This window comes from Capricornis sumatraensis, chromosome 18 (assembly GCF_032405125.1).
Source record: "Capricornis sumatraensis isolate serow.1 chromosome 18, serow.2, whole genome shotgun sequence".
Taxonomy (NCBI): Eukaryota; Metazoa; Chordata; class Mammalia; order Artiodactyla; family Bovidae; genus Capricornis; species Capricornis sumatraensis.
Genome location: NC_091086.1, coordinates 11,432,814 through 11,454,075, shown reverse-complemented (window position 1 = coordinate 11,454,075; position 21,262 = coordinate 11,432,814). Strand labels below are relative to the sequence as shown.

General features: G+C 48.9%; 1 protein-coding gene across 1 annotated transcript; it reads left to right on the top strand.

The window, feature by feature from the left end:
- Nucleotides 1-7,078: 7,078 nt before the first annotated feature.
- DUSP1 (dual specificity phosphatase 1) lies at nt 7,079-10,144 on the top strand. The gene is made up of 4 exons (XM_068990367.1): nt 7,079-7,666; nt 7,941-8,086; nt 8,452-8,671; nt 9,102-10,144. The coding sequence occupies exons 1-4, from the start codon at nt 7,300-7,302 to the stop codon at nt 9,470-9,472; spliced, it is 1,104 nt and encodes a 367-aa protein (XP_068846468.1). The 5' UTR covers nt 7,079-7,299; the 3' UTR covers nt 9,473-10,144.
- The last annotated feature ends 11,118 nt before the right edge of the window (nt 10,145-21,262 follow it).

Below are 21,262 nucleotides of genomic sequence, written 5' to 3'. Positions count from 1 at the left end.
CGACAGTTTTTGTTTCCAGGGAGACAGCCCCTCCCCTGGGCATCTTTCCCTCACATTCCTCTCCTAGCTGGGGGAGGGCCCCTTTTCTGGTCTTTCTTATCTCTGTCCTGACTCTTAGCACCTGAGCTGCACTTGTCTAATTGACAAATCTGTCTCCCTGACAGAATGTTTATTGAGGAAATGACTGCAGTGCTTTAATTCCTGTCCATCTGAAACCTTTTAACTTCACTGTATTCTACTGAACTGAGAGGTCAGCAATTCTGAGACCCCTCCCCTCTTTAATGTATACACCATTAAGAAAGAGAAATGCTGGGGATTTCCCTGATCCTTCCAATGCTGCTGCTGCTACTGCTAAGTCGCTTCAGTCGTGTCCGACTATGTGCGACCCCACAGACGGGAGCCCACCAGGCTCCCCCGTCCCTGGGATTCTCCAGGCAAGAACACTGGAGTGGGTTGCCATTTCCTTCTCCAATGCGTGAAAGTGAAAAGGGAAAGTGAAGTCGCTCAGTCGTGTCTGACTCTTCGCGACCCCACAGACTGCAGCCTACCAGGCTCCTCCGCCCATGGGATTTTCCAGGCAAGAGGACTGGAGTGGGGTGCCACTGCCTCCTCCAGATGCAGGAGTTCAATTCCTGGTGGGGGAACTAAGATCCCATATGCTGAGGGGCAACTAAGCCCACGTACCGCAACTCCTGAGTCCATGTGCCACGACTAAAGAGAAGCCTGCTCTATGTGATGAGACCCCAGTGCCACAGCTAAGACCAGGCGCAGCCAAATGAATAAATATGGAAAAATTAAAAAGAGGGAAATGCTGGCTATTAACTACGCCAATCAACTATGCTTTGCCTCTGACCGTATTCCACTTTGAGGAATGTTAAAATATGAAAAGTGTGTTTTAGGCTCAATGAAATATATTATAAAAGCAATTGTTGCTTCTGAACACATCCTTTGGAAAGATGATTTCGTAGCTATCTATATATTAATAGTAACAAAATTCACTAAATATCCTGTTCCAGGCATTGCTCTAAAGTGCTTTTCATCCATGATCTCATATCAGGAGTTGGCAAACTTTTCCTGTAAAGGGACAGAAGTAAATAGTTTAGGCTCTGTGAGCCAGACAGCGCCACAGTCATTCACCTCCCACTGTAACGTGAAAGCAGCCACAGAGGATAGTGCCAATGTATATAGCTGAGTTTTAATAAAGCATTATCTGTGGACAATAAAATGTGAATTTCATACAACTTTTGTGTCACAAAAATATCCCTCTTCTTTTGATTTTCCTCCCAACCATTTAAAATATAAAAACCATTCTTAGCTTGTGAAGCATACAAAAAGGGAGCGGGCTAGATCTGGCTCATGGGCTGCAGTTTGCTGACCTGTTTCATACGATCTTTGCATCAGCCCTACAAGATAGATGCTATTATTGTCTTCATTCTCTACGTCAGGCAACTGAGTCTCAGAGAGGCAAAGTAACTTGTCTGAGGACAACTTGGTGAGTGCTCAAGCTGGGATTCTAACCCAGGCAGTCGAACTCTGTACTTTGCTTTTAGTAAGTTACCTGAAATATGGTAAATAGGGCTTATCCTAGATATGGTTGCCTTTTAATACTTTTAGCTTTCCCCCCAATTACAAAAGTTCCACATTTGTGTTAGAAAATTCAAATCATACAGAGCTTTAAGGAAGAAAATGAAAGTAACCCCACCCTCCAGAGACAAACACTCAAGGTTTTGTACACAGAGTTCACACAGCGCTGACTAGATGTGGAATGTTCTGGACACTGTGTGACTTTGGATAGGTTGCCTAATGTCTCTGGGTCCTTGTCTCCCAGATGAGGGGGCTGACTGAGATGGTGCACTCCCATGGGCCTTCCTGGTCCTGACCATGGTGATCTGTTTTTAAGGATTGTGCAATAGAAGCCAGTTCTGTCCTAACTGCCTGGGTGTGGAGGGTGAAGTCACCCCTTGCCAGCCCGGCTGCTGAGCGTCTGTGCCTACGCGTGTGCTCAGTAGTTCAGTCGTATCCAACTCTTTCTAACTGCACAGATTGAAGGGCACTAGGCTCCTCTATCCAGGGGATTCTCCAGTCAACAATACTGCAACGGGTATTCCCTTCTCCATCCCCTTCTCCAGGGGATCTTCCCAGCCCAGGGATCGAACTCCAGTCTCCTGCATTGTAGGCAGATTCTTTACCATCTGAGCCACCAGCTGTGCCTGTGGCTGCCCCAAATCCCAAGCACTGAGTGACTTCAGAGAGACAACAGGGACACCAGGGCTGGAGTCCGGGGCTCTAGGAGGCTTAGGCTCCCTCCAGGGCTGCTGCCAGAGGCAGAGCTTCAGGCAAGCTGAGTCAGAGGCGTCAGCCAGAGCTCTGGGGATGCACTTGCAACAGGCCGGCAGGCCTTACAGACTGGGTTTCCTACCTCAGGATGCCGGGGTCCCCCTCCATATCGCCATCAGACAGGACCAGGATCTGAATCTGATGATTACCAGCTGTGCCATCTTGGGCACATTCTCCTCTCTGAGCTGTTTCCTTGCCTGTAAGATGAGAATAAGAATCACCTCATGGGATCATTGACTACTTCATAAGATGATATCTGTAATCCAGCTGGCACGGGGTGAGCCTTCATGAATGGCCATTCCTGTCCCTTTCTCTCTTACACTTTTCAACAGCACCTCACAGGAAATTTTTCCACCGTGCTACAAATTGCGGACCTACTATGTGCCAGGCACTGTAACTATGATAGAAGGGTGGGGAGACCAAAGATCAGAAAAACACACTTCCCGCCCTTAAGCAACTCAGGGTAAGATAAGGACCTAAGAGATGTTTACATAATTAGAAAGTTCTGGACAAAGTCTTCCAGGACCTAGGGCAGAAGTGACGGTGGTGTCACTAAGTCTTGCGACCCCATGGACTGTGTAGCCTGCCAGGCTCCTCTGTTTATGGGATTCTCCAGGCAAGAAAACTGGAGTGGGCTCCCATTTCCATCTCCAGGGAATCTTCCAGACTCAGGGCCCAGGAATCAAACTCGTGTCTCCTGCATTGCAGGCAGATTCTTTACCAACTGAGCTACGAGGGAAGCCCTAGGGCAGAAGTCAGAGAAACCAAAGAAGGCCTCCTGGGGATGGCACTCTGGGATTTGGGGCCCTAAGGGGAGCATCCTGGCATGGGAAGGGGGCAGTATGAGCAAAGGAGTTGGGGTGGGAAAGGAGGAGAAACCAGGGATTTGCCTAGAATGCAATGAGAGAATCCAAGACAGCAGTGGGGGCGGGGCCAGATGAAGGGGTGGTGCCCAGGGGTGGGATTTCCCGGGATAGAGGGAGTTATGAAGGGTACTAAGCAAAGGCAAGAGCTGCCTGCCACACAGCACAAGGGGGACCGTACAAGGATCCCAGCAGAGAACATGAATGGTGGGAGCCAGCACCCTCTCTCGAGAGCACCCCCTCCAGATGGGATCCACAGCAGGCCCTAGATGGATGGTACTCCTAAGAGCCAATTCTGACTCCATGATGGATCTGTTTCCTTGACTTTAACCTTGTTTTTCATTGTTTTTATTATAATCATATATAACGGCCTGCCTCAGGGAACCCTGCCCCTCTGCTTAAAGAAATTAACACTCTCCCTTCCTGAGGTTGGCCATTCCGAGAGATATTTGTAGGATAATAGTCTTTACTTCCTCACTCCTCCCCCTATCTGTCCTATAAAATAACGGGCTTCCCAACCCCCCTGTGCTGGGCCCTGCTGTGCTTAGTTGCTCAGTTGACTCTTTGTGATCCCATGGACTGTAGCCCACCAGGCTCCTCTGTCCATGGGGATTCTCCAGGCAAAAATACTGGAGTGTGTTGCCATCCCCTCCTCCAGGGGATCTTCCCAACCCAGGGATTGAACCCATGTCTTCTGCATTGCAAGTGAATTCTCTACTGTCTGAACCACTAGGGAAGCCCAAGAAATACTAGAGTGGGTAGCCTATCCCTTCTCCAGGGGATTTTCTCAACCCAGGGTCTCCTGCATTGCAGGCGGATTCTTAACCAGCTGAGCTAGAAGATGGTTATTTTGAGACACTAGTCTACCATCTTGGACTGAGTAGCGCTCCCAGTTTACAAATGGGGAAACAGAGGCTCAGAAACGTTAAGCCATCTGCCTGCCAAGGTCACAGAGCAGACAGTGAGCTGGGGCTACTTTCTGACTAGGTCTGTGGGAGCACCATTTTTTCTCCTCCAGTGACCTCAGAACAGGTCCAAAGTCAACTCTGAGGGCAGGATTTGGACAGGGATTGGAGTGTAAAATCAATCGTGGCTACTCAGTCTCCCCACAGCCCCTATGTCCTTACCTCCGTCACAGAAAGGAGGGAGTCGGGACACAAGAGGAAAAGTCACTTTTCACTGCTAAGCTACACATTAACGGTGCCTCCAGGTTTATTCTACACTGCCTCCAGGTCTATTCCTGAGCACATCTAAAATCAGCAAGAGCCCAGGTGAGAAAGACCAGGTTCTCTCCCCTGAGTCAAAATCCCCTGATGCTCTTTCATGTTCCTCTGCCTCCCAGGGCCACAACTCCAGTCCCTTCTGCCTCTGCAGTCACCACAGACCAGATTATGTTGGGCCTCTCTTTGGCTCCATCTCCACCCAGAAGTAGCACCTCTACATCCTGGATTGAGGGCCTAGGGGGCTACATCTTTACCACCACACTCCCTAACCTGAGCCATTGTGTGTTGACTGGGCTCAACGAGGGACCTCTGTACCAGCCTCACCTACCAGCATCCAGTGGTGACATTCTCACCAGGCTCTGGTGCCAAATGCTGAAACCCAAAATGGCATGATTATATAAGAAGTGCTCTTCTGGGAAGGGGAAGACCAAAACATCTAGTGAATCATAGCAAGAAGGCATGGGTAGGGCCTGGGCTCCTTATATCTATCATCTCTAACTTGGGCCTCAAATCATTCATTCACAAAGTAGGCGGTTGTAAGAAAATTGTTCAGATGTCAGCTTAGAGGAAGAGATTCAGCTAGGATCACCCAGGAGCAAAATGACAGCATGGGGTCCAAGCTCTGCTCTTTCTAGACAGGCTACAGAGGAAAACCGTGCAGAGCTCAGCAGACACCTGATTGTAGGGCCACACTGCCACTTACCGCTCTAATATTTGTATTAAAAAAAAGTTTGCTTTTTGAAAATATGTAGGTATTAAAAACTGCTCTTGGTAAAACACACACACACACAACTTGGGATAGATCAAGTTGGTATGCTGTGAAAAGTCAGCAGCTGTAACATTTCATGATTCAATGCATAAAATATGTTGAGTTCCTCAGCTGAATAAGTAGTATAAACAAATACTTTCTCTTTTTTTTTAAAGATACAGGGCGGGTGTTGCCATAATCTAAGGACCTCTTTGCTGTTCTCAGCCTGTGTTCACCTGAAGGCCAAAAATGCTCTTTAAAAAAGCACTTAGCCTTTTACTTTTTTAGAATTTAGGCAGAAAGTCTGAGCATGTGAGAACACAAACTAAGCGAGGCAAATGCAGAAGTTGCCTCTGCTGATACAACCAGCAGATCAACGACACTGGGTGTTAGTGAAATCCCCCGCTCTCCTAGAGAGGGGAGGAAACCACAGAATGTTCCTGACTCAGCACCCCAGCCTGATGGCGCAATATTTGTGTTTGTGTACCTAGCACTTCAGTGCCGCCGGGGATGAGGAGGTCGGAGGGCTTCACTAGGGCCCAGGATGAGGGTGACCGCATGGGGGTCTCCCCAAACCTTTGTCCAGGTCCTGTAAATCCTCTTAAAATGCTGTAGGATTATATTTCAAGACCAGCTCACGTTGATGGCAAGAACCAGGGCCCTGGGGCTGGACGGTGCTTCGGTTCCCAGTTGCAGTCCCCAGCCCAGCGCTTAGTAGGCGCTCAATCAGTACATGTTTGGGGACTAAAAGAAAATCCCCAGGAGAAGGGAATGGTAACCCACTCCAGTATTCTTGCCTGGGAAATTCTATGGACAGAGGAGCCTGGTGGGTTCCAGTCCATGAGGTCGCAAAGAATCTGAAGAAACCACCACAAAGAGGTGAAGCCGCTCAGACTTAAGAAAACGCGAGCAGAAGAAAGGTGTCTGGCGGCCCCTGCGGGGGCGCTGTCGATCCGCACTGGGCGGGGGGTCGCCTCACTAACAGCCGGACGTCCGCAATCCACAACCGCACCTTGCGACCCCCACCCTCATTTCAGACCCCTGACCCGCCTTCCTCGGCTCACAACCACGTAAGGACCACATGACTAGGATTGACATGTTTCTGCTTGGGGTTTGGTTGGACGGCATTTTACTTGTTAAATGTACATTTTAAAGTAACAGGAAAGCCTGGGGAACAGGAATGTATTTCCCTGAACACCTCCACCCCAACCTACCCCGGTTGTTCTTGAGCGGACAAACTCAATTTTTCTCCGACCCTCACTTCAGTCTCCTCTCGGCCCCTCACCCCCAGCAGTGCGACACTGGGCAAGTATAATAAATCGCTTCTCCTCGGGAACCCATGTTTCCTCGCCTGCTGGGTACGAGGAAATGAGAGAAAGGGGCGCCTGTGTATCCAGTAACAAAGGAGACCCCTTTCGGCTCCGGTCGGCGGAGGAGCGGGCGCCGGGAAGCAGCGCGGTGGAGGGGGTGGGGAGGGAGGGGAGGCGGGGGCCCATGGCACGCGGCCCGCTCCCAGGCACTCGCACACGGGAGTCAGCCCTCGGCTGGCAGAGCGCCCACCCTCTCCCCTCCCCGCTGGGCCCGGAGAGTGGCCCGGATCGGCTCCCTAGGGACGCGCCAGGCGCAGGCTGGACGGCCGGGCGGAGGCCGAAGCCCGAGCCAGAGCTTAGCCAGCGGACCCCACTCGGAGGCCGCTGACGTCTTCGCCTTTGGCTGCTCCGGCGCCAAACCCGGCAAGGCGGGTGACATCACCACACCAGTCACGTGACCGTCATTCAAACAAACAGTCCCCTCCCCCACAGCGCGCGCGCGCGCGCGCCCCGCCCCGCGCCGCCCCGCTTGCTTACGCGGAGCCACGATATAAACGCTCTCCGCCGGCTCGGACTCGCTGCGAGAGACTTCGGGGCCCTGGGCGAATCGCGGGTGGAAGGGCCGTCGGGAGAGCAACAAGGAAGCCGAGGCGGTCGAGAGTCCCACACAGCGACCCCTCGCTCGGTCCAAAGGCAGTTTGGGTTTGGCGCAAAGAAAACCGGGGTCGGGCTTTTCCTCGAAAGCCATCGCCCTGCTGTTCGCTTCCCGGGACAAAGAACGCAGGACGACTTGCACGCTGGGGGCGCTGGGGCCGGCCATGGTCATGGAAGTGGTCTCCCTGGACGCCGGAGGCCTCCGGACGCTACTGCGGGAGCGCGCGGCGCAGTGCCTGCTGTTGGACTGTCGCTCCTTCTTCGCTTTCAACGCCGGCCACATCGCCGGCTCGGTCAACGTGCGCTTCAGCACCATTGTGCGTCGGCGGGCCAAGGGCGCCATGGGTCTGGAGCACATCGTGCCCAACGCCGAGCTGCGCGGCCGCCTGCTGGCCGGCGCCTACCACGCCGTGGTGCTGCTGGACGAGCGCAGCGCCGCGCTGGACTGCGCCAAGCGCGACGGCACCCTGGCCCTGGCCGCCGGAGCGCTCTGCCGCGAGGCGCGCAGCGCGCAAATCTTTTTGCTCAAAGGTACGCCTTCGGGGACGCTCAGGGGCGGGCCTCACGCCCTCCGCCGCCTAGTCTGGGGACCCCTGGTTCTCAGCTACGGGGGGGGGCTGCTCCACCTGGAGAGCTTGGACGCCTGAGTCGCATTGTGGGGACTTGTTGGCTTTGTTTGGCTCTAGGAACAAAGACTCGCCTGGGGCTCTCCGGGCTCTCCAGCCCTGGTGGATGGGGAAGTTGTATGAAGGTACCCTGTCTCGGCGGTACTAATGGAAAAAAATGTGTCGCTTTGTGTTCCCAGGAGGATATGAAGCTTTTTCTGCTTCCTACCCGGAGCTGTGCAGCAAACAGTCGACCCCCATGGGGCTCAGCCTTCCCCTGAGTGCTAGTGTCCCTGACAGCGCTGAATCGGGGTGCAGTTCCTGCAGCACCCCGCTCTACGATCAGGTTAGTAGGGGGCTGTGCCGGAGGGGAGAAGCAAGAGCTGGCAAAGGTGGCAGAGCCGCGCTAGAGAAAATATAGAAAGTGACGTGCAGCTTTATTTATAACAGGGGACACAGGAGATTTCATTTATCCCGTGGTTAAATGGTATGATGGAGCCGAGCCTCTAATTGTTGGCACTACAGAAATTAGCTTGTTGGCCCTGCCTAGGCAGATGGGTTTAGTCCCTTATTTATTGACACTCTTTAACAGTGCTGTGAGGTTCACCCAATATTGAAACTAACTTATCCAGGAGGGAGGTTTTGTGGATGTGGGCACCACCATTGCCGTTCAACAAAGCTTGACAAGCGTTGGATGTTTCTGGATTTCAGGGTGGCCCAGTGGAGATCCTGCCCTTCCTGTACCTGGGCAGTGCCTATCATGCTTCCCGCAAGGACATGCTGGATGCCTTGGGCATTACTGCCTTGATCAACGTCTCTGCAAACTGTCCCAACCATTTCGAGGGTCACTACCAGTACAAGAGCATCCCCGTGGAGGACAACCACAAGGCGGACATCAGCTCCTGGTTCAATGAGGCAATTGACTTCATAGGTAAGTGGAGCAGATGCCTGGGACTTTGCCACACTCCTTCTGTTTCAGTGACTGAGATTAAACTCCATGGCAAGAACTTGAGCGACATAGATTTAAGCTTTCCTCTAGACATTAAAATCAGTCTGGCATGGGCAGCATCCCTGCAAAGTACAGTTTCGATGTCCCACTTTATAAATTAGCAAACTGAATCTCAGGTTGAATTGATCTGTCCAATATCAGTCTGCTTAGTGGCGATGCCTTGCCTGGGTTTAAATCCCCGGCTGTTTAAGTCCACTGTGCCCACATTGCCTTCATGGACAGTATGTCTGTGATGACATGAGGTGATATCGACCATACTGGACAGGACACATGTGGCATTTCTTAGACACCTGGGGTTGGTTGGAGTCATTCTCCTGGGCTCTCAAATAACCAGCTGCCCTTTGTTTTCCAGACTCCATCAAGAATGCTGGTGGAAGGGTGTTTGTCCACTGTCAGGCGGGCATTTCCCGATCGGCCACCATCTGCCTCGCTTACCTCATGAGGACTAATCGAGTCAAGCTGGATGAGGCCTTTGAGTTCGTGAAGCAGAGGAGAAGCATCATCTCCCCCAACTTCAGCTTCATGGGCCAGCTGCTGCAGTTTGAGTCGCAGGTCCTGGCCCCCCACTGCTCGGCAGAGGCGGGGAGCCCCGCCATGGCTGTGCTTGACTGCAGCACCTCCACCACCACCGTCTTCAACTTCCCGGTCTCCATTCCCGTCCACCCCACAAACAGTGCGTTGAGCTACCTTCAGAGCCCTATCACGACCTCTCCCAGCTGCTGAAAAGCCACGGGAGGTGATCTTCACAACCCACCGGGATTCCAGGCTCCTGGAAAGTGGAAATGCAATAACTCCAGGGAAGGGGGCTCGTGAGGGCTGGTCTTTATTTATTTAATTTCACCCAAGTTCCACTGGGTTCCTGAGCAGTTGTAATGATGACTTCACACCAAGATGTTTGCTGAACTCGGCACATTTCGGGACCAACATACAGTGGGTACATCAAGTCCCTCGGACAGAAAGGGGCAGAAGAGAGAGGACTCAAGTGTGAGAGCCGATTTCTCTTTTTGTCCCTGTTTTCTGAAGACACTTTTCATGCTTGACACACCTACCAGTATTACCATTCCCGACAACGCATATACATATGAGAATATACTTTTGTTTTATTTATTTATTTTTGTGTAGGCGGTCCACCTTCACAAATGTCAGTGTCTACTCCTAGAAGAACCAAATACCTCAATTTTTGTGTTTGAGTACTGTAATATCCTGTAAATATATCCTAAGCAGGTTTGTTTTCAACACTGGAAAGCACCAGTGTTGATTTTGTTTTGTTTTTTAAGTTGCCAACAGTTGTATGTTTGCTGATTATTTATGACCTGAAATAATATATATCTTCTTCTAAGAAGACATTTTGTTACATAAGGATGACTTTTTTATACAACAGAATAAATTATGGCATTTCTATTGAAATCTCGATGCTTTTCTTGGTCAGCCCTCTGATTCCTTTCCCATAACTGGAATAGGGGAAAACAAGGTCCTTCAGAATATGTTTTGGCATCTGATCCCATACTCCTTGGTGGCCCCCCAGTCCCATGAGATGGCTGGGTTGCCAGGGTGGTAGAGAAATGTGATCAATTATTTTAAAAAAGTACTAGAACCTGCTCTTGGTAATGAATTCAAGTGTCTGCCTATGTTTTTCCCAACATGTCACACAGGGAACCCAAGTGTACCCAGAGCCAAAGCTAGGAATAAGTGGCCATATGCTTGGTTGCTTTTTTCATTTAATACCTTCCCCCAGGTTAATCTTAAAAAGCCTCCTCCCCTCCTCTCATCTCTACTAAAGAGATAAAGATAGTTTCTCAGTAGGCTTGGCACAAGTGTGTTTCTGCCATGTGCAAGGTGGGCTGTGCTTACCCCAGAGCAACTCAGCAAGATCTGTAAAGAATAGAGACCCAGCATAGCTAAGGAGCACAAGTGGGGGAGTTGGGCCCTATGTCTGTTTTGTTTCCTAATTTTATGGCCTTTTTATTTCATCACTTGCTTCTCACGTGCTCTTTTTCTTTTGAAAAGACCTTTATTAATTATGAAAGGAATACCGAGCACAGTAAGCCAATACAATGCAGACAAGTCACCTGGAGCCCCCACCCCAGCCCGACCCTTACTGTTTTGGAGCCCGTTCCCTGGGCATCTCCGCATCTGTACCCAGCATTTTTGGTGGCAGCCTCCTTCAGGTCACTTGCTGCCCTGATTTCATAATTTTGTTGAAGAAGATAGACAATTAAATCTGGCTTGCTGTAGGGCAATATTCTGGATTTTCACTGTCTTGCCAAACAGCCCGAAACAGAGAAGGTGTAATTGACTACCAACCCGTAGCCCAGTCTTTAATGCTGAATTAAACAACAGAGAAGCTTCTGGATTGCTGGCCCCTTAGCCTCTGCATTCCTTTGTTTCTGGATAAAGTGCTGTAGGAAGCCAGAAAGCAAACAGCGTAGTTTTCCAGGGGTTCCCAGAGTAGTGGTCTTGGTCCAGGCCCATTGTTCAAGGCCTTGACCTTTCTCCACTGGGTCACCATGCACCGCTTGACTCCCAGCGCCAGGAAGATTTCTTTTCCCTGCTCTGAGAACTTACCCTGGGCCGGCAAGTTCATTTCCTCGACGGGGCTTCCGATTACAAGTGTTCACGCCTTTCAAAACAAACCATATCCAATTTTGTTTTGTTTTGTTTTGTTTTTTATCAAACCCTAGACATTTACTATTGCAAATATCTCCCTTCGTGGAAGCATACCAGCGACTTCAAGTCCACGGCAGATGCCACGGCTGCCATCACTGTGGGCTTGGGCCATCGCTTTCTGCTTGGCAGGCATCGGCTGAACAAAGGCCAGTGAAAACAATTCACTCACGTATCCCAGGGCAAGCTACTTAACCTCCCTCCAGCCACGATAGCCAGCATTATAATAACCCCTCCTCTTTGTGTGTTCAGTTCCTGGTCTTCAGGCCCTCCAGAAAATGTCACTTTGGGCCTGAGACTGCTTTTCTTAGGAAGGACGAAGTGAAGTGAAGTGAAGTTGCTCAGTTCATGTCTGACTCTTTGCGACCATGGACCGTAGCCCACCAGGCCTCTGTCCATGGGATTCTCCAGGCAAGAATACTGGAGTATGTTGCCATTTCCTTCTGCAGGAGATCTTCCCAACCCAGGGATTGAACCTGGCTCTCCCGCATTGTAGGCAGATGCTTTATTGTCTGAGCCACCAGGGAAGTCAAGATAAAAATTACCTAAGATGAGAAGAAAGATACTTAAGCTATTAAAATGCTTCTCAGCTGGGAGACTGACATAGGGACATTTCAATCGTTTAATACTGATAAATGTAATAACAGTTGTCAGTTTTAGAACTGGTGCGCTGTGCTAGCCACTGTACGAACTGCTTTCCATAGGATTGAATTTAACCTTTAAAGCAAAATCCATTTTACAGAGGCGGAAACAGAGGCTCAGAGAGGTGAAGTGACAGCCCTCTGATTGTAGCTCAAGGTCATACAGCAAGTAAATGGCCTTGCAGAGATGGGAACGTGGGTGTGTAAAAAGACTAGGGAAGGAAGCTCCAGTTCAGTCCAAAAGACAGCTCATGGGAGTGAGGAAAAGATGAGCTTTATAGCCAACCAGGCGTCACCATGGTTTTACCCCATGATACTGAGGTGGAAAAACCATTTATCCCTTTGGGCCTCAGTTTCCTCATCTGTAAAATGAAGATAAAAAAACCTATTGGACTTCACCTGGGAGGGAGAGATAGGCTCTTGAATGTAGAAGTGCCTGGCAGGTTGTGGGCCCTGGAAAAACGTCAGATTCCTTTCCCCTCTCCTGATGACCACTAGCGGTTCTTGGGGCCCAGTTTTCCCACCCAGAAAATGACCAGTTTGCACTGGATCTAATGGGTAAGCTTCCGCCCAGCCCTCTAATTCTAGGACGTAGAATATGCATCAATGCATACTTTATGCTTTCCTGTGGTTTCCAGGCATCCATTATTCCATTAGGAGGCTACCAACCCCAGATCCTTCCACCGCATCCTCTCTTTTCTTTGGAATTTTGCAAATCGCAGCTAATTTGCTTTAGGCTTGCAGCCTCTGGCCTCCATTTCCCTCCCTCCCTCCCCTGGCTCCTGGCAGATGACATCATGGTGTGTACACCTTTAAGATTATATAAATCTGTGATCACACAGTAGCCTCCATCCCCATGGAAACCCGGAGGAGTTTCCCTTTTGTGAGGAAAGCTGTCATGTCACTTCCTGCTGCTGACAAATCAGTTTAGCAGATTAAAATAAAGGGGTGGGGGGGGGGAGGTGGCCTCTGAGAACTGCTGGCTCGGTGGTTTCTGGTTGCCATACACAGAGGCAAACAAAGCCGAGGCCGTGTGGGGTGGCCCCGCCCAGCGCCAGCCCCGGCTCAGGTTTCCCACACCTCGCCGGGTGGATCCAGGTCACCCGGGGCTGTTTTTCTCTGCAGGTTGCATTCTGAGGAGCAGGTGGGAGGGCTGCCCACTTCTGGGGACTTTCCTGGGGCTCTGCAGGGCGAAATTGTTGGAGAAGAGCTTCGGGGTCCAGCCAAGCCTCTGCTCCCCTTTATGGGCTCAGGAGGTGTCTTCATCTTCCAAACAAAGGGTGTGGCTAGCACCACAGTGCACACAGTTGTGCCCGCCAAGGGAAATAGGGTAGAATCACATTCTTTTTGACTGTGGCTTTTTAGGTTAAGCAGTAGTCCATTCGTTCTTTTGTTCATTCATTCATTTTTTTATTCATTCATTCCACAAATATTTATTGACTCTCTCCAAGCCCAGGGATGCTTTAGCGCTAGATAAAGTTCCTGCTCTCAGGTAGCTAACAATGGTGGTGTTGGAGTGTGTAAATAATTAAGACATAAGCGGGATGAAGGCTCTGAAGGTGAGATATTAAGAGGGGGTCCTTTAGATTTTGCTGATCAGGGAGGCCTCTCTGATGGGGTGACTGGTGAACCTAAGACCTGAGGATACAACTGGGAAGAGGATTCCAAGCCAGGAGGGCAGTAAAGACCTGAGGTTTGAGAGGGACTTTTGTGGATGGTAGATAAAGCACTTGACTTGGAGTCAGCTAGACCTGAGTTCAAGACCTGCTTCTGCCACTTGTTAGTTTTGTGACTTACTTACTGTGGGTAAGTTACCAAACTCTTTAAGCCTCAGTTTCCTCATCTGTAATATGGGCCAATAACCTCTGACCGTCAAAGGCTTTTTAAGGATTAAATGAAAGGTGGTCACATCTGGGCTCGTCAGAGAGGCTTGGGAAAGGCTCATTGTCCTCTGGTGACACAGCTAGTCCCCATTCTGCCCCATCTGTCACTTGCCCAGCAGCACCCTCCCCAAGGAAATGGCAGCCCACTCCAGTATTCTTGCCTGGAGAATCCCATAGACAGGAGCCTGGAGGGCTACAGTCTATGGGGTTGTAAAGAATCGGACATGACTTAGCGACTGAACAACAGCAACCCTTCCCTAGAGTGTCCTGGTGAAGGAAAACAGGGAGAAGTGAGTTGTCTTGCCCCGTGTCTGGGCCCCAGGACTTACTCTAAGGGTTAGGGGGCAGCAGGTACTTATACATGTCTTTTGAATAATGGAGTCAGTGATCATCCCCTAGAAAGTGCTCAGTAGTTTGATAATATCCTCCAAATTCTGAGACTTTGTTTCATATGCCTGAACAACAACTAATAGCTGTATGACCTTGGATCACTTCTCCACTCAAAGTCTCAGCTTGCATATCTCTAAAAAGGGAGTCTTGAAAGTATTTGCTTTACATGGTAGTTGTTAATATTAAATGAAATAATGTATATAAAATATTTTGCGCAGTACTTAACACACAATAAACAATAAGTGCTAACCTCTTTAACCATAATTATTATCAACACTACCACCCCCACCTCCATCATCATACAGGAAAAAATTAAAAAAGGTAACACATTTTAATCTTTAGCCTGGACCTCTCTCCTAACTGCAGACTCCAACAACCTCCTTGACATATCCATTTCTTTGTTAAGTTAAGGAGACTTCTAAATTTGGCAATTCCAAAAACAAACCTTTGATTTACCCTCAAACCAGCGCCATCTGTGCCCTTCCCATCTTGGTTACTGGCAGCTTCATTCTTCCTTTAGCTCGGGTCAGAAACTTTGGAGACATCCTGACTCCTCTCATTTGCTCATAGCATGTGTTTGATTCATCAGTAAATTAAGAAACAGGTCCATTTTTAAACCGAAACAATTTTCAAAATAGACCCGCTTCTCATCACTTCCAAAAGCCAGCCCTCCGGTCCAGGCACCCTCAGAAGTTGCCTGCATTGCCACAGTGGCCCCACGGCTATTCTGCCCGTTTCTGCGCTGCTCCTTTCTGCCTGCCACCAGAGGCTGAAACTATCCTTCTAGGGTTGCCTATACATAGGACACGTCTTTGACGACAAATTCAGTTTTTGCTTCCATACACGTTTTTTAAAATTCACTTTCATTATTGAAAAATGTTTTCATGGGGCAAAGAACTCTAATTTCAGCCTTATTTCTTTAACCATTTTGAAGGCATATTCCATCATCATCTGAATTTTGTTGTCTTTGGGAAGTCAGCTTACTAATTTACTGTTGTCCCCATGAGGGTAACTGGTCTTTTTCCCTCTGGTTGCTTCAGATTTCTCTCTCTCTCTGTTTACAAGCAGTTCTTGTTACAATGTCTCTGTAGTTTTCTTCCTATTTACCTTGCTTATGATTTGTAGTTTTTTTCAAATCTGTGGCTTGATGTCTTTCATTAGTCTTGGAAGATTCCATTACCCTCCACTGTGATGCTTTCACATGTAAACAGCTATTTTAACGTCTGGGACTAATAACTCTCTGGGTTCTCTTGTGTTGCCTATTGTTTCTTTTGTATTTGTAAAATCGCGTTTTATTCCCGCATATGCCTGGTTATTTTTGATTGTCAGGCTCTGTGTATGAAAAATCTTAGGGATTATTTAAGGCAGTGTTTCTTTCTTTTCAAGAGGGCTTACTTTGTTGTAGGTGGCTTGGAGGCCTAGGAATCTGAGAAAACCTTAACCCACCCAGAAACGGAGACAGGTTGAGAGGGCCTGAAGCTGCACTTTATACCCTGTGAGGATGGAAATCTTCTTCTAAAGCTGTATTCTTTAGTAGTTTCAGGGCCTCCCTGGTGGCTCAAATGGTACAGCATCTGCCTGCAATGCAGGAGACCCAGGTTCAATCCCTGGGTCAGGAAGATCCCCTGGAGAAGGGCGTGACAACCCACTCCAATGTTCTTGCCTGGAGAATTCCATGGACCGCGGAGCCTGGTGGGCTACAGTCCATGGGGTCGCAAAGAGTCAGACACGACTGAGTGATTAACACTTTCTTAGTAGTTTCAACTAAAAGTGTGGGGAAGTTCCAAGCCCCCTGAGCCCATATTACTTTTTGGGGTAATATACAAGAAAGCCTAGGAGTGTACCAGATTCCTTCCTGGTATGCCCTCAACTTTAAGATTTGTCCCATTATACTCATGAATCTTTTAAAGTCTCTGCTCACATTGCTAGTCTTTCAGCCTTCCACTTCGGAATTGGCAGATAACCCTTTGGGGAAAGGAGACACCCAAATCCTGTTCGCGTCCCTCAGGGTTTGCCTCCTGACCCCACAGTTCCTCTCTGCCCTTTTAGTGGTTGAATGTCTTCAATCTGAAATGCTTAAAAATATTTTGTTCAACTTTCCTAGTCCTCAGCAGTAGAGTGACGTGGTCTGTCACACAGGAAAGGAGTTAGACTTTCAACACCCCTCCACGGCACCCATCTCTTTCATAATAAAAGGCCAAGTCTTTACAAAGGCTACAAGACTTGACATGACCTATCTGGCTGCTACATCTCTGACCGCCTCTTCTGCTCCTCTTCCCTTTCAATTATCTCTTCAAGACCAGGTGGCCTCATTGATCTTCCTCGCATACACAAAGTTCACTCTTGCTTCAGGGACCCATTCTCTTCCTTCCACCAAACAGACCTCCCTTGAGATCCCTGCAAGGCTGGCTCCCTCATTTCCTTCAGCTCACCTCTTTAATGGGCCATTTTCTGACCTCCACTCCATTTAAACTTAGCAACCACCCTGCCCCACGGCGACCCCATGTACTTTTTCTGTTTTGTTCCTCCATGTAACACTTATTACCACCTAACACTGACTTCTTTGTGTATGATCTCTCTCCTTGCTAGAATGGAAGGCCTTGAGGGCAAGGATCTTGTCTGTCTTGTTCACTGTGGGGTCTTCTGCCCTTACAACAGAGCCTGGCATGCAGTGGGCACTCAGTCAATACATGTGATCAATAAATGAGAGAACCTGGACGGCTCTAGACAATCCCTCTCTTTTCTGGGTGGGTCTTGGGCTCAGGCTAGGGGGAAGTGGTTCTTTTCTGCTCAACCGACTTCTTTCCCTTCCACATGAGGCAATTTCCCTTGGAGAATTTCCAGTAACACAACAGTGGTGTGCAACTGAAATAAAGCCTATAAAAGCACTTGGCAATCAGGGAATAACGTGAGGGTCCTGGCTCACCCCGGGGCTTCCTTCTCGGGATCAGGGCTGAGACTCTGGCAGGACAGCAGTGGGGAGAGCTACTCAGGGACTCCATTCAGAGCCCCAGCCTCCCACATTTCCCCCCACATTTCCTCCCTCCCATCCAAAGGAGAATTCCCCGCGGTGGGTGCCTCTCATGCGGAGATGGGGCCGTGGGTGATTCATGGGGAAGTCTGTAGCACTGCTTGGGGGCTATGACTCACAGCTTCTCATCTAATAAGAGGATTAGATCTCCATACTGAGTCTTCTGGAAATGTCCCTTGTCAAGGTCTCAAGTGGCTCTCAGCAGCACCTTCCCGGCACGCCTCAGTCTGTTCGGCTGTCTGCTGCTCATTAAGTGCATATGGAAGGAGCAAAGGCAGGGAGCGGAGGGGAGGGGGGGAGGTGGGGGGAGGACATCCGACCCTCACCAGATTGTGAGCCACCAAGGGCAGGACTGTGCCTTTCTCACTTCTGTGTCCCACCATGAGGCTGGGCTTATAGTTGGGGAAAGGAGTGGTTGGGGAAATGAAGGGATATTTGGGGATCTTGAGGGACCTCATTCTAGGATATTGCCAGCCTGGTAGAGCCGTATGCAGTGGCAGGCGGGGGGATGTCACTGCCAGTCAGACTAGGGTTTGGTATTTATTGTGATGACACTGGAGAGTCTAAGGCCGATGGTCCTGGCTGAGATAAGTGCCTTAGCCCACAATCCAGGCATGAAAGCTAGAGTTCTGACTGGTGCCAGGCCTCCCATTGGACACTGGACGCACAGGAATGGAGAAGACACAGTCCCTGACCTTGGCCTCTCCCAGCAAGTGGCAGAGACTGATGGGCTGACCCAGGATTTTAGTGTAATGGTCTGGGAGCTGGTGGTGAGGTGTGGAAAGGACAAGAAAGTGGGGAGATGTAGGGAGGAAAGGGTGGAGGGCAGAAGAAGAAGAAAAGGCTTTCTGCAGGGTGTGACCCTTGAGCCCTAGAAGTCTGGGTTCATGGCACAGAAAGGATGCCTGTCCTCAGGAGTATAAGGAGTGGTCTGAAGCCAATTTATTGTTGTTTAATAGATTTTATAGAAGGAAGAAGGGCCCTAGGACTTGTCGCAGGCTGAAACAGCTTGTTCTAGAAGTGAATTCCCAGGAGCCATCACGAGAGGCCCTGCACCTGTTCTTCTTACACAGAATGGACCAGAGCCCTGTGCCCCACATAGTGGGCATCTCAAATTGTGGGCACTGTGGGGCCCTAAGTGAGGCCAAGGGCATGGCCCTCAGGGAAGAAAGACTGAAGGCATTAGCTGGGAGCCTGGCCCCAGCTTCCTCTCCGTATTTTAATTGAATGAATCCGTTAGGCTCTTCTCATCAGGGACCTAAAAACTATGTCAAGTATAGTATTTCATTAAGATGAGTCAATATGATTACGACTGCCTTGCCCCCATGGCCCAGAGTCAGCCCTTTGGGTTCCCATTCACATTGACTTTGAATGTGACAGGACACAGCATTCAAGTCCAGTTATTGTACTATGAGCTGCTTCTCTGGTGTGAAGGGCCCTGCAGCCTTGAAGAGTCAAGACCTGGGTTCCACTCAGGCCATTGCTCATCCTGGGGACAATTTTATCTCTGATATCTCTGGCCAGAGCTGCAGCTGCTGCTGCTGCCGCCGCCAAGTTGCTTCAGTCATGTCCGACTCTGTGCACCCCATAGACGGCAGCCCACCAGGCTCCCCGTCCCTGGGATTCTCCAGGCAGGAGTGCTGGAGTAGGGTGCCATCGCCTTCTCAGCTGTCCAGAGCTAGTGTCCAATACAGCCACGATATCTCAGGGTCAGAAAAGAAAGACAAGGGAATTCTCACTTATTGAGCACCTCCTATGGCTATTGCTTTCGATATGTGATCGATTTAATGCTCCCATCTAGCCTCTTCATCAGGGTTTAGGATTATTGCCATGTCACAAAGGGTAGTAAAAAGTAGAGGGACCTGAAAAAGTAGAGGATTCACTGAGAGTCACAAGTTGGGCTGAATTCAGTGTCAGGTCCAAGGCCAAGTTTGGGAGGGTCTTTCCACTGCCCCAAGCAAGAGAGGGGTGAGTCCTGCCCGCAGTCGGGAGCCTGCCGGCGCTCTAAGACTGGGGAAGGTGGCAAGTACTGATGAGGCTTCCCACACTCCCAGGGCTCCTGGGAAGTGGGTTGATGTATCCTTGTATTCTCAGCATTTTCAGTAAATTAACAGACCATGATTTAACTGATGAGGGCAGAGATGGCTAACGGCCACTAGTATCTGCTCTTCCTTTTTTCTTTAGTAATAGATTTCTAGCCAGGTATACGTCTTGCATTTGCCAGTCTCTCCTGTAGCCAGGTGCGGCTATTTGAATAAGTCAGGCCTAATGTGTGTGCAACTTCCAGAAAGAATCCTTAAAGATTGTCCTTAAAGACTGCTTTTCTTCCCCTTTTCTTTCTTCTTGTCTAGAATACTGATGTGATGACTGGAGCGGAGGCAGCCAGCTAAAACCCTGAAGCATACTGGGAATGATTCGTGCAGAGCATGAATATCTTGCAGAGCAGAAAGATAGGAGTCTGGGTCCCTGAGGCCTCTCAGGAGGTGATTCTCCATGGAATTTTTATACCTTCTGTGACATGCTTTAGACAGAGTCACATCTTTTTGAGAATTTTTAAATGGCAAATAGCCTGAGGGAACTAAGATAGTGTCTTCTTTTGGAACAGAGAACAGATTTGTTCTGAACAGGATAATAGAGATGTTATTCTCCAGAACAAATGCTGGCTAGATTTTTTAGCAGCCTCCTAGAAGATAATGATTTTCCTAAAGTCAGTGTGTCTCAGCTCTGATACAAACCCACAGCATCCATCTGGGATTACTGCACTGGTCCCATGGAACTTCGGCAGCAAGAGGACCCAATGCAAACAAGAACCCCATGCTGCCCACTCTGCTGTGAGAAATAAAACTCCCTGTCTCTGACCCAGGAGTCCTGTGTTTTCTGTAAGCACCTGTAAAACTTTGGTTGGCTCACTTGTTAGTTTGCAAGTAAGAAAGAATCTCATTGAGCAGAGCAAAATCATTAGCCCTAGTAGGATTTTTTTTCCTTCCTTTTTTCTAATTTCATTGAGATAAACTTCACCTCAATAAACCTATTTTACTCTTATGGGGTAGTGATTTTTGACAAATCTACATAATTTTATATATATTTGAATTTTAACAAATGTATACAGAATACCCACCAGCACATCCAAGATCCAGAGCATACCCATCATCAAAAATTCCCTCATGCCTCTGCCCAATCAATCCCTACCCCAGCCATCTAAGGGTATATCTTTTGTCACCATAAATTAGAGTTGTAATCTTAGGGCTTCCTCTAATGGAATCACACAGTATTCTTTCTGTTGTGTCTGCATTTTTTCAATCAGCATGCTTTTTTTTTTTTCTTTTAGCATAGTCCATTTTGTGGTCTGTATCAGTAGTTAAAATTTTTTTATTAGATTTTATTTTTTAGAGCAGTTTTTTTAATTTTTATTTTTACTTTATTTTACAAGAGCAGTTTTAAATTCACAGAAAATTGAGTGGGAAGCACAGAGAGTTCCCACGTACCTTCTTCCGCATACAGGCCCCAGACTTCCTGCCTGTCAACATACAGCTCCAGAGTAGGATGTTGTTACAGTGATGATACATCATTACCCAATATCCACAGTTCACATTTCACGTTAGGGATCACTCTTGGTGGTGTACATTCTACAGGTTTGGATAACTATATAATGAGGTATCCACCATCACAGTATCTTACAGAGTAGTTTCACTCCCTTAAAAATCCTGTGATCAGGACTTCCCTGTGTGGTTAAGGCTCCATGCTTCCACTGCAGGGGGCACTAGTTTGATCCCTGGTCAGGGAACTAAGACCCCCTCATGCTACATGCAATAGCAAAAAAAAAAAAAAAGTCCTGTGCTCTACCTATTCAGTCCTTCCCCTACCCGGGACCCTTGGACACCACTGATCCTTTTACTGTCTCTGA